The 18,309-nt window shown below is 42.3% G+C and overlaps 1 protein-coding gene and 1 pseudogene across 6 annotated transcripts in view; both read left to right on the top strand.

The window, feature by feature from the left end:
* Positions 1-18,309, top strand: part of LOC147208457 (protocadherin alpha-C2-like) — a 132,590-nt gene that overhangs the window by 37,192 nt on the left and 77,089 nt on the right. Inside the window, exon 1 of one of the 6 annotated variants that reach the window (XM_086135442.1) lies at positions 4,455-6,794. The exons of the other annotated variants lie outside the window; for them this stretch is intronic. Coding sequence (XP_085991568.1) covers positions 4,458-6,794 — 2,337 coding nt within the window. The 5' untranslated portion in view covers positions 4,455-4,457. Of the gene's footprint in view, positions 1-4,454; positions 6,795-18,309 lie in introns of those variants that run through there. 6 annotated transcript variants of the gene reach the window in all.
* LOC147208463 (protocadherin alpha-8 pseudogene) lies at positions 876-4,364 on the top strand (annotated as a pseudogene).

The following is an 18,309-nucleotide window of genomic DNA, read 5'->3' on the forward strand; positions in this document are numbered from 1 at the left end:
TCAGCTGTGATGGGTTCCACTTCCCTGTGACCCAGAAGTGAATAAGCGCTTGACTATCGACAGTGGATGTGAATAATCCAAGTGTTCCTCATTCTGGCCAGTTGTTTGCAGTGGCACGTCTGAATTAAGCAAGAGTTTCCCGCTGTAAACATCAAAATGAAAATAAAACAACAAACCTTCTGATTACAGCATGTGGTTTAGTAAATATTGGTCACATAATTCATTTTGTTTTAGTACACTGACCAGATATGGGAGTCCTTACTTTGCACGGGTGCAGCATATGAACACGTGAGGGAAGCTGAATCCCGCAGTTCTGCCCACTTGCATTGAAAGTCTGCTGTCCAGGGTGCTGAAAACTTCTGCTCTTGTCGCCGCACACCTATTCAGAGAAATACAGACGAACAACTTGTTTTTCGGGATGCATTTACGCCATTTAATTTGCATAGACACCACCGTAGATTCCGTCTAGAATTTTGATCGCATTTGCAGTTTTGAACTGAAAATGTTGTTGTATTTTTGTTTTCCTGATCACATGCAATCCGCGCCGATATTGTATGGTATGTCTTTGAAAAATTCAGATGCAGTATATAAAGTGATTTTATTTCATATTTAGTTTTACAATTGGATACTTGTAGGACGTAATGTCAACACATGGTGTCGCTGTGATTGTGAAAGTACAGCGGATTGTCTGCTGCCTGCAGGTCATCCCTCGTCATTGCAGTTTCAGTTGTGTGAGCTGACTCGTTCGATTCCGTCTGCGTTCAACCATTGTTTGATATATTTTCGTATTTTTGAGGGATTGCACACGCTCCCGTCGTATTACAATGCAGTAGTTTGTCAACAGCACGCCCCCTGGACCGTAGTTGTGTTTCATCATGGAACAAAGAGGATGCGAGGAGAGGAGCGCGCATTTGCGATGGGTCTGCTGCGTGGTTGCTGTGCTTTTGTGGCGTGGCACCTCAGCTCAATTGAGATACTCAATCCCTGAGGAAGTCAAGGAAGGAACTATCGTCGGAAATGCTGCGAAAGATTTGGGATTAGACAGGAGCACGTTGAAAGAACGGAAATACCGGATTGTTTCGAGCGCCACCGAGCCTCTTTTCCGCCTCGGAGAGAATGATGGCATCCTGTACGTAAGCAGGAAGATTGACCGGGAGGAGGTATGCGAACGGAGCACTGCGTGTGTAATTAATTTAAAAACGGTGCTCGAACACCCGCTGGAGGTGCACTATGTTGGAGTGGAAGTCGTGGATATTAATGATCACTCTCCCAATTTCCCGGGGGAAATGAAGACTTTGGACATCCCCGAGTCCGTGCATCCTGGAATGCGAATTCCACTCAAAGCGGCACACGATGCAGACAGCGGCCCTTTCTCTGTCCAGCAATATAAACTTAGCACAAATGATCATTTCCGTTTGGAAATTAAAGATAAAGGAGACAATGAAAAAATTCCAATACTGATTGTGCAAAAATATTTGGACAGGGAGGCAGCCGCAAGTCATTCATTAGTGTTAACTGCACTTGATGGAGGAAAACCTCCCAAAACAGGTGATATTAATCTTTTAATAAATGTATTAGATAGTAATGACAATTCGCCTGTTTTCTCTTCGGATGGATATTCTGTGACACTTTATGAAAATGCTCCAGTGGGTACAACCATTATTCAAGTAAATGCAACCGACTTAGACGAAGGCCCAAATGGAGAGGTTGTTTTTGCATTTAGCAACAGCGTCAGTCATAGATTATTAGATCTTTTTGAAATTAATCATCTAACAGGCGCAATAACAGTGAAAGGAATTATTGACTTTGAGGAAAAAGACAAATATGATATTGAAATCCAAGCGTCAGATAAAGGTTCCCTACCATTAACAAATGAAAAAAGTGTCATCATCAAGATAGTCGACGTTAATGACAATGCACCTGAGATTGAAGTGACATCATTTTCCAGTTTAATTCCTGAAGATTCCAGACCCGGGACGACCGTTGCTCTCATCAGTGTGAATGACTTGGACTCTGGTCTCAACGGGAAAGTGATTTGCTCCATTGGTGAGGATGTTCCTTTTGCTTTGTCGCCATCATCACAAGACAAAATGTATTCTTTAGTGACCAAATCACCTTTGGACAGAGAGAAAATGTCAAAATATGACATATCAGTAGTTGCAAAAGACACTGGTCAGCCTGCACTCTCATCTGAAAAGACAATCAGTGTTCTCGTTTCAGATGTGAACGATAACAGTCCAAAATTTTCATCCAGTCCTTATACTTTTTATGTTACAGAGGGCAACAATGCAGGGGCCCCCATCTTTTTTGTCAAAGCTTTTGATCATGATGAGAATGAGAATTCAAAAATTTCATATCATGTTCTCAGAGATGGAAGAGATGACAGCAAACTGTCTTCATTTCTAAGTATAAATAGTGAAAATGGACAAATATCAGCTTTAAAAAGTTTTGACTTTGAGACGCTGAAAAGTTTCCATTTCCAAGTGGTGGCCACCGATGGTGGAAGTCCTCCACTGAGCAGCAACGTGACAGTGAAGGTGTTCATTCTGGATCAGAACGACAACGCTCCAGTCATCCTGTATCCAGTCAGCTCCAACGGTTCTGCCAAAGGGGTGGAGGAAATTCCCCGCAATCTCAAAGCAGGAGACTTGGTGACTAAAGTCCGAGCCTATGACGCCGATATCGGATATAACGGCTGGTTGCTGTTTTCGCTGCAGCAAGTCAACGACCACAGTCTGTTTTCTTTGGACCGCTACACGGGCCAGATCCGAACACTTCGCTCCTTCACGGAGACGGACGAGGCTGAGCATCGACTGCTCATCCTGGTCAAAGACAACGGCAACGTGTCACTCTCGGCAACAGCCACTGTTACCGTCAAGCTTGTAGAGCCCAAGGAAGCTTTTGCAGCTTCTGACATCAAAAGTGCAGCAAAAGTGGACGAGGAGGACAACGTGACTTTTTATCTCATCATCACTTTGGGCTCGGTGTCGCTCCTCTTTGTCATCAGCATCATCGTGCTGATCGCCATGCAGTGCTCCAAATCCACAGAGTACACTTCCAAATATCTGCAAGACGCCAATTATGATGGCACGCTGTGTCACAGCATCCAGTACAGATCAGGAGACAAGCGCTACATGCTCGTCGGGCCCAGAATGAGTATCGGTTCGACCGTAGTCCCGGGCAGCCACGCCAACACTCTGGTGCTCCCTGACAGGAGACACAATTCCGGGGAGGTAAGACATAACCTATTTGTACCTCTGTTTTATCTGAATTTCTTACAATTTTTTTAAAGGAACATTTTTTGAGGACTTAAGGTTGAGCCAACATTTATCATTCAAATTTCAACTATTCCAAACCAAAGGTTTATTTTTTGGAGAGTTAACAGCACTATGACCAAAATGTTGTCAGACAAACAGGCCCAGTAGTCTATAGTAGTAATCTTTGAATCACTTTGCAAACCAAAAATAGCTTAATTTTTAATAACAAACTGATCTACTGTTGATGTTTAAATAAAGGTTAATAATTCAAAACAATTCAAATTTCAAAACAATCGTTATATCATTGAACTCTTTTGAAAGTATTAAGTTTCTGAAATTGGAATAGTTTCAAATAAAACTAGCTCAAAATCGTTAACTTCCAGGTCTCAGCATCAGCAAAATACATATTACATTATTACATTCGAAAAAATGATCATAAATTATCCCTGCATTTATTTACATCAAGTTACATTCCATCACATGAAAAGTATTTTCTATGATATTACAAAACGGCCATCAATTATAATGGATCCGTTTTCCCTATATTTAATAAAATGGCATTCAATTAGATTATATAAAGTTTAATTCCATTAACTCCGCAAAACAGTCCAATTGTCATGGCTCCATTATGAAAATATTATTAGTATAAAGTTATCATCTTAGAATAAGTGCAGATAAATATAATGAAATCAATTAACTCCCAGGTGCTAAAGTAGTCAAATATTAAGACCTCATTTCCCTGAGAAGTAAGTTAAAAATTGATAGAATTTAAAACTTGTTTTGTACGCTTGATTACAAGACGAGCAGCTTCGTTTTGTTGTATTTTAATAAGATCAGTGGCCCTCAAATCTTTTTTTTAAAAGTCCAATTCAAATGCATAGTTGACGAACATACACACGCAGCACGTTGTTTATTTCTCAATAAATTATGCTCCATACCTTTTTTTCCCTCTGTAACTTTTGTGGTTGACGTTGCAACAACGATTTGGCTCGCACGGTGTCGGTATTATTTCAGATATCGTTCTCACATTGTGTCGTCAACGCGGTGACGTCGGCGCGTGTGACGCCGTTGCACGGAACTGCATCTTTGTTCGCGCAGTCTCGATGAAGGAGCGCGACTCGCCCATTTTTTTTTTTCCGTCCACAATTGCATTTAATGTACAGTATTATTTTCCACACAATGGCACGAATCAGACGGCCCATGTGGATGAATAAGCGCTGGAGGAGTGGAGCTTTCGTGCTGGCTTTGGTGACGTTTTGGTGCAGAGCCTCGGCCCAGATCAGATACTCCATCTCGGAGGAGGCGAAAGCGGGCAGTGTTATTGGAAACGTCGCTAAAGATTTGGGACTCGACAGGAGTGCGCTCAAATCTCGAGATTACCGAATTGTCGGGAGTGGGGTGGAACCTCTTTTCCACGTGAACGCAGACGACGGCGTCCTGTACGTGAGCAGAAAGGTGGACAGGGAAGAGGTATGCGAGAGAGGTAACGCTTGTGTGATCAACCTCAAAACCGTGTTGGAGAACCCTTTGGAAATTCATTACGTTGCCATTGAGGTGATCGACGTCAATGACCATGCGCCAGTGTTTCCAGAGAAACAAAAAAGACTGGAGATACTGGAGTCCACATTGCCAGGGGCGAGGTTCCAGCTCCAGCCGGCCAAGGACGCAGACGGAGGCCAGTTTTCAGTCCAACAATACAAACTGAGCAACAGTGACCACTTTCGTTTGGAGGTGAAGGAGAGGGGGGAGGATCGTAAGATGCCCTTTCTGATTCTACAGAAGCAGCTGGACAGGGAGACTGGGAAGGAGCACCGGCTTGTGCTCACCGCTGTCGACGGCGGCCGGCCGGCAAGATCTGGAACAGTCGACATTGTTGTTGCTGTGCTTGATTTTAATGATAACGCACCAGTTTTCACAAAAGATGTTTATTCGGCTGTTTTAAATGAGAATGCACCTGCTGGCACATTAGTGATGCAGGTCAATGCGACGGATTTAGATGAGGGGGAAAACGGCGAAATCATTTACTTGTTTGGCAAAGAAGGGGACGCACGTTTGCAAGAGCTGTTTAATATTAATCCAAAGACTGGCGAAATTAAAGTGGCAGGTCAAATAGATTTTGAAAAATGTCAAAGTTATGAACTTGACATCCAAGCTTCAGATAAAGGGACATTCCCTTTGTCCACTGACAAAACTGTGACAATAAAAATCATAGACGTAAATGATAATCCTCCTGAGATTGATGTGACATCATTTTCAAAATCAGTCCCAGAGGACTCAAGGATTGGAACAACCGTAGCCCTAATAAGTGTCCATGATTTGGATTCAGGCGGAAATGGGAAAATTTCTTGCTTTACAAATGAAGGCATCCCTTTTGTTATTTCTCCATCCTTGCAAGATAATTTCTATGCAGTCATGACAAAATCACATTTGGACAGAGAAGAGAAGTATTTTTATGAGATCACGATAGTCGCAAAGGATGGTGGTGAGCCATCGCTGTCATCAGAAAAGACAATCAGTGTGGTTGTCTCAGACGTGAATGATAACACACCTCAATTTTCACAGAATCCATATACTTTTTATGTCAGTGAGAATAATGTGCTGTCTGCGCCTGTATTTTCAGTCAGGGCATCTGATCATGATGAGGGTGAAAATGCACAAATCTCTTATCACATCTACAGGAACAGTAGTGACGGGACTGGTTTGTTTTTGAACATTAACTCTGTGACAGGGAGTATCGTGGCACTGAAAAGTTTTGACTTTGAGATGCTGAAAAGTTTCCATTTCCAAGTGGTGGCCACCGATGGTGGAAGTCCTCCACTGAGCAGCAACGTGACAGTGAAGGTGTTCATTCTGGATCAGAACGACAACGCTCCAGTCATCCTGTATCCAGTCAGCTCCAACGGTTCTGCCAAAGGGGTGGAGGAAATTCCCCGCAATCTCAAAGCAGGAGACTTGGTGACTAAAGTCCGAGCCTATGACGCCGATATCGGATATAACGGCTGGTTGCTGTTTTCGCTGCAGCAAGTCAGCGACCACAGTCTGTTTTCTTTGGACCGCTACACGGGCCAAATCAGAACACTTCGCTCCTTCACGGAGACGGACGAAGCTGAGCATCGACTGCTCATCCTGGTCAAAGACAACGGCAACATGTCACTCTCGGCAACAGCCACTGTGACCGTCAAGCTCGTGGAGCCCAAAGAGGCTTTTGCAGCTTCCGACATCAAAAGTGCAGCAAAAGTGGACGAGGAGGACAACGTGACTTTTTATCTCATCGTCACGTTGGGCTCGGTGTCGCTCCTTTTTGTCATCAGCATCATCGTGCTGATCGCCATGCAGTGCTCCAAATCCACAGAGTACACTTCCAAATATCTGCAAGACGCCAATTATGATGGCACGCTGTGTCACAGCATCCAGTACAGATCAGGAGACAAGCGCTACATGCTAGTCGGACCCAGAATGAGTATCGGTTCGACCGTAGTCCCGGGCAGCCACGCCAACACTCTGGTGCTCCCTGACAGGAGACACACTTCGGGGGAGGTAAGGCAAAAACTGACTTAATTACATTTCTGGCATCCCCTGAATTTCTAAGTCTTTGACCTTAAAAATTTCATGAATACCTGTTGATGTTTTTGACTCTTTAGAGAGGGAAGCTTTGTTTGATTCAGGCAATGATGTGAAATTAATATAGATGATTTTACTTTATTATTATTATTGTTGTTGTTATTGCGAGGTACATTGTTCCATGAAACATTTTTTATGAGAAAATTATCCAGCTATATTTTCACTCGCTGCGGAGCCATTGATCATAATAATCATAATAATAATATAATTGTTGTTAGCCATCATCCATCCATGTTATTTTATTATACCAGCAACAATATACACAGAAAAAAATGGTGTGTTAAATTTACTACATTTTGTTTCATCATGTCTTTCTACGAAATAGAATCATCTGGATCCTGACACATTTTTTTTAAGTAGGCTATACATGTACTTAAAATTTGGATATGGAGGATCCAGATAATTTTGTATTCAACCAAGCGTGTAAATAAAATTGAGTCAATTCAACGTACCATTTTTTTAGTGTGGTAATTATGATACATTTTTCTTTCTCTTCTGATACATGTTATTCCGTATGATGAAAATAATAATACTATTGACAACATCAATAATAATATAATGTTTGCTTATTTAACATACTGAAAAAAAATATTCATATAATGTAGCTGTGAGTCAGTAGGCTTTATACCCAAATAAACCGGTTAATACATCCAATTTCGTTCATAATCCCGTTTTGAAATCAAGAAGGCACATCTACTATATTTTAGCAAAATAATGAAGCTCATATTTAATTTGAAATCAGAAAAAGTAAGTTCTTCACAGTTTACACCCTCGAATCTGATTAGTTCTAGAGCACGTTTTGGGGTTTGTTGGATCTTTTTGTACACTTTCGGTAAACCATGTCACGTGGTTTGCAAGTGGATGTAATTAGCATATCTGTCAGGTCTGTTTGCGAATGAATGACGATCCAATGTCGGACGAAGACCTGTCTTTTTCCAGTATTTTGAATGGACTTTGAATGGCTTTTATACCATTCTTGGAACTAGAGTATAATTACAAGCACTTTGACATTGACTGCAAAGAGCAGGTTTGGCCGTTTTAAAAATACCACACCTATTTTAGTTCATAGTATACATACTTTTCTCTGAAATGTTGGTATGCATTGTGCCTTCTGTTCGCTTGGTGTCACTGCTTGTGAGATATCAAAAAAAAAATCTAATTTTAATACGTCAGCGGTTTGGTTTATTGCGCTTGCGCGTCAGTGTGCACTTCTTCAATCGGGGCGTTTGTCCAACCCCTCATTCGTTAGCGTTGTCAGCATTGGATGTTTGAGTTAGCTATTTGCTTTTATCCCCAAATTTTTCCAGTTGTTTCCCCGCACGGATTCACATTCGGACTGCTAACCGGTTGGTTATGTCTCGAGGAGGACACCCGTCATGGACGCAGCGCTTGCTGGTGGTCATCTTTTGTTTGGATCTCACGTTTAATTTCACCATGGCGCAGCTGCGGTACTCTATTCCCGAAAAGGGGATGGATAACGCCGTTGTTGGGAATGTTGCAAAAGATTTAGGGTTGGACTTGAGCGGCCTGAAGGCCCGAGGATTCCGCGTCGTTTCCGGGCCGACTGAACCTCTGTTTGGACTGAATAACGGCATGTTAAGGGTGATGAGGAAAATAGACAGAGAGGAAGTCTGTGAGCGAATCAGTCCCTGTGTTGTAAATATTAAGATCGTTGTGGAGAACCCATTGGAAGTGCATTATGTCGCCATTGAGATTTTAGACGTGAACGACCACTCTCCCACCTTCCCCGACAACGAGACGCGTTTGGAGATATCGGAATCTGCTCTGCCTGGCGCGCGCTTTCAGCTGCAGAGCGCCCACGACCCAGACAGCGACGCGTTTTCAGTTCACTCGTACAAAATCAGCGAAAATGAGCATTTTCGGTTGGAAGTTAAAGACCGAGGGGAAGACGGGAAAATCCCCGTTTTGTATTTGCACAAGGCGCTGGACAAAGAAAGTGCGAGGAGTCTTAAACTGCTGCTGACAGCACTCGACGGAGGGAAGCCACCGAGGTCAGGAACCACGGCGATTTTAATTAATGTCTTAGATGTAAACGACAATATGCCGGTTTTTACCTCCGACACATATTCCGCAGTACTTAGGGAAAATGCGCCAATTGGTACAACGATCTTGCAAGTAAACGCGACGGATTTAGATGACGGTCTCAATGGCGAGGTGGTGTTCTCCTTTGGGAATAATGTCAACAGTAAATTACGCAAGGTTTTTGATGTTAATGCTGTGACTGGAGAAATTACAGTTAAAGGTCCAATAGATTTTGAAGCAAAAGACAAGTATGAAATTGATATCAAAGCATCCGATAAAGGACCAGTTCCCCTAGAAACAGAGAAAAGTGTGATAATATCTATTATGGACTTAAATGATAATACACCCGAAATTGAAGTAACATCCTTTTCTAGTGCTATTGCAGAGAACTCCAAACCTGGGACCACTGTAGCCCTGATAAGTGTAAACGATAAAGACTCGGGTGTCAATGGAAAGATCACATGCTATGTGAGGGGTGACATACCTTTCATGCTAACACCCTCTTTACAAGATAATATGTTCTCTCTTATCACCAAATCGCATCTGGACCGAGAGCATCAGGCCAAATATGATGTGACAATAGTTGCAAAAGATGGTGGGGAACCGCCTTTGTCATCTCACAAAACAATAAGTGTGACTGTGTCTGATGTAAATGATAACAGTCCAGAGTTTTCAAGTAATCTGTATACTTTCTATATCAACGAAAACAATATTGCGGGGGGCTTTTTGTTTTCAGTCAGCGCTCATGATAGTGATGAGGGGCGGAATGCTGTCATATCATTTGACATTGGGAGAAATGGGGATGAACACAAAATAATGACATCCTTCCTGAGCATTAACTCTGAAAATGGACACATTTCAGCCCTGAAAAGCTTTGACTTTGAAACGCTGAAAAGTTTCCAATTCCAAGTAGTGGCCGCCGATGGTGGAAGTCCTCCACTCAGCAGCAACGTGACAGTGAAGGTGTTCATTCTGGATCAGAACGACAACGCTCCAGTCATCCTGTATCCAGTCAGCTCCAACGGTTCTGCCGAAGGGGTGGAGGAAATTCCCCGCAATCTCAAAGCAGGAGACTTGGTGACTAAAGTCCGAGCCTATGACGCCGATATCGGATATAACGGCTGGCTTCTGTTTTCGCTGCAGCAAGTCAGCGACCACAGTCTGTTTTCATTGGATCGCTACACGGGCCAGATCCGAACACTTCGCTCCTTCACGGAGACGGACGAGGCTGAGCATCGACTGCTCATCCTGGTCAAAGACAACGGCAACGTGTCACTCTCGGCAACGGCCACTGTGACTGTTAAACTTGTGGAGCCCAAAGAGGCTTTTGCAGCTTCCGATGTCAAAAGTGCCGCAAAAGTGGACGAGGAGGACAACGTGACTTTTTATCTCATCATCACTTTGGGCTCGGTGTCGCTCCTTTTTGTCATCAGCATCATCGTGCTGATTGCCATGCAGTGCTCCAAATCCACAGAGTACACTTCCAAATATCTGCAAGACGCCAATTATGATGGCACGCTGTGTCACAGCATCCAGTACAGATCAGGAGACAAACGCTACATGCTAGTCGGACCCAGAATGAGTATCGGTTCGACCGTAGTCCCGGGCAGCCATGCCAACACTCTGGTGCTCCCTGACAGGAGGCACACTTCGGGGGAGGTAAGAGATAACTCAACAGTTTCCATATATATATATATATAAATTATAATTATGGCGTGCATGGAACCGGTGCAAAAAAACAAACATTTTCACCTTCATTCTAATGTTTAAGGTCAAGTTCTGTGTGCACTTAATCTGCTTCTGTCTTCTCAAACTGAACACATCAAATGTCTTGAATGGAATGACCGTGTTTAAAACCGTGTCTTCACAATGACCACTGTCAACCTTTTGAAATAGTGATATGAACTTTAACATGAGTGTTTGGAAGTATGCGTGTGCTTATGCAGTTGAGCTGATTTCTATGTATTTTAGAGAGAGAGATAGAGAGAGAGCCTTCAGCTGGCGTGCTGTGACTCACAAGTCACCCGGAGGAGACACATGGGGATTGTCCTTTTGAACATCAGCTTCGATGTTCATTCATTGCAATTTATTTCTTTTGACACTATGTTACTCTTTGGGTTATAGTGCTTTAGATTTTTGAAACATTACACTCCATGGCATTCGGAAATGTCATGTTTGCCATTTTTTAAACCCCTAAATAGGTCATGTCTTATCACATGTGTGAAATCTGTATGCTCTGCTTCTGGACTCATTCTGTGTGGAATATTGTGCGTTGCCTATGGCAACGCACAAGGAGATCCACCTATTGGAGTAGACTAGCAAACGCTCAACAGTCTTAGCAACTGCAGAGGAATAAGGCAAGGGAGGGGGTAGAGAGGAGCAGCCGATGCTGTTGGAGTATGAAGAGGAGGAGGAGGAGGGGGATGGGTGGTGGTTGCTTCCATAGGCGACTTACAATATTTCATGAAAGTCGGTTTTTTGAAAGAACGCAATTATATCAAATAAGCACCTTATGTTTAGGCAGCAGATGGTGTTGATAAATAAACAATAGCAAAGGCATGGGCGTATGAGCTCATAATTAACTTTTTTTCCATGGTATTGGGATAATCATTTCGAACTAAGAAGTAGGTCAGGCTTAAAATTCCTGTGCGATGAAAAAAAAACTGCCTGAAATATTCACCCATATGGATATAAGTTGTCCTGATTTGGCTCAACAAGCAGGGGAGTCACGCTGAGCATGTCGGCGAAAGAGATGAAGAAGATCAATTCAGTATTATGACATTACAAGAGCCAGTGTAAGGTTTTCACGGGTGCATATTTTGCACGTGTGTGCGTGTGCAAGGCGTCAAATGTTCGGCAGCGCAGCAGCGGTGCTAAGCTGTGCCTGAACAGCAAATGCCCCGATGAGATGTATTTGATGTGATTAAAAAGGAGTGCATCGAGCAAGTGCATGGTCATGTCACCAGCTCACACTTGTCTTTACCGCTTGTTCTGAAAAGGCATCTATTGCCTTTTGATGGGGATAAATCACAATTTCATCGACCAGCCATAGCAACCAAATGCAAGTGCTTTCTGCAGAGAATGTTCATGTCTTATTCCAGTATTATCAATGTGGTTATATCGTGGCTTTAGATTGTAGGGATTTAGAGTTGCATTGCATCAGTCAAAATGGCATTTTATTTTATTTGATGTCATGTAATTTTAGGTTGAATAATGTTATTATTTCTGGTTATTCAGTGTGTCAATCAAATGACATTTTTATTGTGGGTGGTGGGACAAATTTGCAAAAAAAAAAAAAAAAAAAAGGGGTCTGGCACATCCGATTTGTGGAATGTGGCTGACGAGGACTGAACCATTGCAAAATTGTGGATGTGCAGATGATGCTCAGACCCTTAAATGCCACGGGGGTCACCAACCATCTTGAAACTGAGAGCGACCTTGTGAGTACTAATTAATGCGCAGGGCTGCCAGTGTGATACACACTTCTAAAAAATACTTTTCATCATATGTTGTTTCCAATATTTAATATATCATATTCATACATATTCATCAATGTGAAAGCACTGATCATGTTTCAAGGTGAAAAACCGATAAACATAAATATGCGACAACTTTAAAAAAAAAAAAAAATTCATCTCTGCACGTGTTCTTGCTCTGCATTCTCTTTTCATCACTTATACAATATTCCTTGAAAATCACAATGTCCCATCACTGGTGAGCTATTCTTAGAACAGACCTGTAAACTACCCCTTTGGTTCCCACAGGCACCATGTTGTTTACTCCTGTGCCGCTGTACACACTGCACTTCTGTCTCTCTCTCTCGTTCGCTCTCTTTTCTTTTTTAAATGTTATTCTAAATTCTGATCAGAATGTTGATTCACAAAACTGTCAGTAATTAACTGTCTACTTGACACTAACAATGCTCCCAATATCCATTTGCATCATCTGTACTGCTTTGTCTGGGGGGTGTGGCTGTAGCCTCAGTGGCTTTGTCTGTCTACTTGGTTGGCCATGCAGGCAGATCTGCGCAATTGCGTTTTCATGCAAACTGTCTGCCCTGGAATTATTTCCAGTGCACTGATACTTGTCTGTTGTCTTTCACAAGTGGTTGAGAGAATCTCCCTCATTAAAAGCGCCTCATGGTGTCATTAGGAGAGTGGATCAGCGGATCAGTCAGGTGGCAGACAGACGTATCGAGAGATCCTTTTTCCAGTTTTTTAAAACATGCTTTTTTTCATAGTTGATTGCAATTCCTTACAGATATTACTTTATGTTCCTCTTGATGCATTTTGCAGCTTCCTGCTTCTACTGCACTGTCTCCTTATTGCTCATCCTCCATGTTCGTATCATTCCCTTCCCCCAACCCCCAGTCTACACATGCCCTCCTTTTCCCGCCTTTATCTGAATTTCCTTGGCTATACCTCTTTCTCTGTATGCCATCTTGTGTTGCCTGAACATGTCCATTCCCTTTCCTGAATCTTAAAATTGTATCAGACGCTCGAGAGCCATGTATGTTTGCGTGCCGCTATGCATCATGCCTTTAGGGCTGCGGCTGTGTGATGCTGCACGTGCTGTTGTGTGTCACTAGGGCACATTGTCTTTGATATGGCTCCAGCATGGACGCACGGCTCCGCTCACATTGGGGTCAGCAACAACAGTGATGTTAATCTAATTTACACACACAGTAGGGTATAGCACAAACACTTACTATCTTTCGGTCTTTGACACACACATCCACACGCAATCTCTCTCACACACACACACATACACAGTAGCCACTTAGACTGGCAAGGACTCTGACATCGCCTTTGGACTAGAGTTCGACAGAAACAAATGTTCACTTCTTGTTTTGCTGCTCACTGCTCAGTAATTCAAAGTCATTCACGTAGATAAGCTCCCCCCGTCACTGACAATTTGACTGCGCACCTACAGTATCTGATTGAGCATCCTGTTTGTTCTACTATATTGTATATGATGTAGTGCACTTGTACCGCTGCAAACGACAATGACGTGAATAAACGTATTGAAAATGAACGCCTCTCTGACAGTATCAGTCAAAATTGAGCAATGTTATCGATGTAAAGGCAGAATTTGTGTGTCGTTATGAAGGTGAAGCTCAACTAATTGGCATATCATAGAAAAGTGGTTCAATTTCAATAGTGAAAGGCTTATTATATAGTTTGAGTTTTTTCAGTTTTCAGCCCTGCGATTGGCTGGCAACCGGTTCAGGATGTTCCCCGCCTACTGCCCGAAGACGGCTGGGATAGGCTCCAGCACGCCCTGCGACCCTCGTGAGGATCGAGCGGATCAGAAAATGGATGGATGGATACTGTGAAATCATTCATTCGTTATCTTTTTACAAACAGGGTTTCGTAATGAGGAAACTTTTTTCAAGTGTAATTTTATATCGTACATAAATTGTGAAGTTTGAAGTACATGGACTACAGTCATTTCCCTATTCAAAATCGTTTGGATTCCTATGTGACACAGTACTCTAATTTCTTTATGAATCTTGGTTTTATGTCGTCTTAAAGCTATAGCTGTGACCCATAAAAAACTTTTTTTTTTAATATTCCTTTCTGCGCGTAGAGAATCTATATATGAGCTTCACTTTTGAGTTGAACCACTAAAATTACTGAAATAAATTCAGGTTTCCAAGCTATTCAAATGCATTGAGGGGCATCAATAGTATAATGTGGAATGAGTGGAAAAGTCTGTAATGAATTACATCAGGATGTGACAATTGACAGTCACAAAGATTATCGTAATACTGACCTCTGACATTTATAATCACTAATTACATACAGTTCATGTTGCCCATGATGCTCTGAGTTCATGGGCCTTATATTCATTCTCAGCGCAAGTCTACCACTAAGCGCAATCTAACTGTCCGCATGGGTGGAGTTTTCTCTCTTTCAGTGCTTTGCTAGACTGTGCACAGGTAGAATTGGACGTAACAGGACGTTTGCGCCGCCGTGTGACGTTTTTTAATTGAACGTAGCCTTTTGCTGCCCAATTGTAGAGACACCTCCTTCATTTGCATTAAAATCGGGCCAGTGGGAGTGCATGCATGTTTGACATTGCAAAAACAGAAATAGACTCACTATGAGATGCCATGCATGACATTGACAGGTAAACTGAAAGATCTCCCTTGCGGGGGATGTCCAATAGTGGGCCGCACCTATGACATGAGCAATTAGAAACTGCTTTGCACCCATGGCCATGCAGCTCGGTGCAGCGCAAGGCCTAGTGAGACGTAACGCCTAGTGAGGCGTATCATGGTCCCAAAAACAATTGAGTATCCTTTCTCTGGCACCAAATTTAACACGTGCCTGTTTTTATGCCGAGAGCACGAGCGCCTGTTTAACGAAATAGGACCCCATGTGTTCTTTATGAGTAGAGGAGAGGAATGCTGCAACAGGTCATGTGTCATAATATTTGATTACACTTACCTCTAAAAGATCCACATTGGTTATTCATTTGTTATTTATACGTTTTAGGCCTAAAAAAAAAACATCCAAATATCAAATAAAAGTGAGAATGACGATTGATCTCTTGCACAATAATGAGCAGTGTTCCCTCCCTCTCAAGCTATTTACAAAAGGTGGAAGCTCGTGGTGATGGCAGGATGAAACAAAATGTGCTAAATGGATAAAAACGGTATGGTAGTAATTTACAAATAAAATTTGTAATCCGTTTGTGAAAGAGATAGTCCTTTACAAAAGTACAATAATTGTAAGATGGTATCTAATACCTGAACACCTTGCAGTGATGTAGTTGTTACATAGTTTTATAGGCATGTGGTAGATGGACATATATAGTGCTGTTGCATGAGTTTTTTTTTTTTTTTTCACCCTTGTCCCTGTGTGTTACCAAGGCAAAGTGAGAGTCAGTGGGGCAAAGCGAGTAAGTGTGGGCTGCGCTCACAGCTCGAGGCCAAGGCTCCCTGGCACGGCTCCTTTTGCTCCCGTCATTTGTCCCAGAACACGACATGGCTGATTCATAGCCATGTGTGGCTTCTATGCAATTTGGCGCTGCACTTGTCAGTAATATGGGTCAAACCTGATTCCTCCATATTGATATCAACAGGACACTTTATGCACTATCAGGATTTATCCATGATATTTTGTGTTAACCACCCAGGATGCATCACTTTCTGTCTCAGAATTGCGCCTTTCATGCGGAATTTTACATGAGCGTGTCTGACCACCCTTTCTCCCCTCCGCTATTCGTTATATAAGCCCTCAGTTTCATTGTGTCGCACTTCATTGACTCATGACTGTGGAAGAGTGCTATATGTTTTGACCTTGCCACTTGCCTTGCACACTCACGCACATAGAGGACATTCTCTTGGGGATAAGCTTGCTTTATTTCTGAGTGCATAATATAAACATTATTATTCCTTTTACTATCGTTATTAGTAGTAGTAGAAGGCCTATAATAGTAGGAGTAGGACTGGTGGTGGTCGTAGTAGTAGTAAAATATAACAGGTGCTTGATTTCCTTGCCTACGGCAGCTATTCCCGTGCTATCCTTTTTTTTTTTTTTTGAATTAACAGATTAGAACAGATGGCGATGCACTGCTCTTGCTTGGCATCCGTGTTCATACAGCCACAACATCTGCTGCAGTGCTTAGGTCACCGCTGCAGGCCTGGAGGATTGAACTGACGGAGGGGTTAGCGAAAGGCTCCCTGCAACTCAGCCATATAGTGTGGAAGGAGTTGGGCAAAAGGAAGCGCACGTGGCTCTTACCTTATTCTTACAATTCAAGGGAGGGAAAACAACACGAGGCATGGCCTTTAGTGTTGTGATGTCTGATCCAGTGAATGTCGAAGTGAAGTAAATGTGTGGTCAGCTGTTTGGAGAGAGGATGCTGTTGTAAGAGGACTGCCTTCTTAGCACATCCTTGCACTGCTCACCGTGTAGGGTATTAGGGGTGGGCTTAAGGCCACAGTGTCCTCACACTCGTGACGAGTACCGTATGCTGTATTTATTTTTGACTGCGCATCAATGGGATCAGATGTCTGTGAGAAGGACTCAGACTCTGACTGCAGGCGTTGTCCTCTGTTTGGCACCATAGACTGAAATTATTGGTCCTTACAGCGTCGTGGGTACCTGCATGGATTTATTTGAACCATTTCCTCCTTTTGTGACAGTGTTGCTGGTCGAATATATTATTTAGAAAGGGTTATTGCTCACATGTCAAAGTTGAGCCACAAACCTAAAACTGTCAACTCTTTGTGTTTCTCGTTGAGATGGCTTACCAGCAACAGCTATATTTTTATTTTTTTATGTTTTCACCATCACTGTGTGAAAGGTGATGCAAAGGCTATGCTGTGTTGATATGTTTGACTTAAATGCTTTTTGATTACAAATTTGAGATGGCATATATTTGTATTTAAGGATGGGTTTTTTTTCATGCGCATCAACCAAAACCCCAATTTTTCATTTTTTATTTTTTTTAGGTTAAATGTTATCTCAAGGTTTTCAGCTAGCAGCAATCCACACTGGAAAAGAGGCCACGAATAAATGGGTATTTAATTAAATGCAATAAAATCTGCGGTGTCTCCAGAATGTCTCCAGAGCCACTTAACTCCCAACGGTTCGGACGTATAGTCTGCTTTTAGTCAGATGTTACAAGTTCAAGAAGTATTATGATTAGGAAGAGGAATGCTATTCCTGGCCATCTTTGTGAGTGTAAACCTGCAGTCAGCAGCTGTGTATGATGGGTGAGTCATCTTAGTGCCACATGTGGATGTTTTTTCCCTAAATCTGTTTATTTTTAGGTGGGCCATCTGTCAGAACTTTTATTTTATTTTTTAATAAAAACAGTAACATGTTTATTTTAGCTTTGTGATTGTGAAGTAGCATTAAATGTTGATAATGCCCCACACACTTTATTTCTTTATTTTACTAATGAAGGTGCATGTTTACTGCCGTCTTGTATTGTGGGTGCAGTGTATGACTAAAACAATGAACGAGGGTGTGTACAGCAAATGTGAATGCGGTAGCATCACTCACATCCCACTCTCTCCTCCCACTCTCTCCTCTTACTCCCACTCCCACGTCTCACTTCCAGTGGCTTTGTTCTCGACCCTACTCTTTCCCAGCCTCGATTCACGTCCATCTTGTCTTCGCCTCAAACTGGATTATTTTACCCAGCTGTCTTGCTCATCCATTTATCCAAACACCCAGAGAATAGAATTATTTTCTTGTCATTTCCCTCCTAGATTTCACATATGCCCCCTCCTGTCTGCTTGTATGAAAGGCAGAAGAAAAAGGTTTTTGTCAACAAGCTCGTTTGATATGATTTTTTTCCTTCTAAACGGGTCTTTATTATTTTATGTTGCTTCGTCCAGTCGTTTCATAATAGAGAATATTCTAATGAA

This window comes from Hippocampus guttulatus, chromosome 2 (genome assembly GCF_054856545.1).
Source record: "Hippocampus guttulatus isolate MCC_2025c chromosome 2, RoL_Hgut_1.0, whole genome shotgun sequence".
In the NCBI taxonomy this organism is placed as follows: domain Eukaryota; kingdom Metazoa; phylum Chordata; class Actinopteri; order Syngnathiformes; family Syngnathidae; genus Hippocampus; species Hippocampus guttulatus.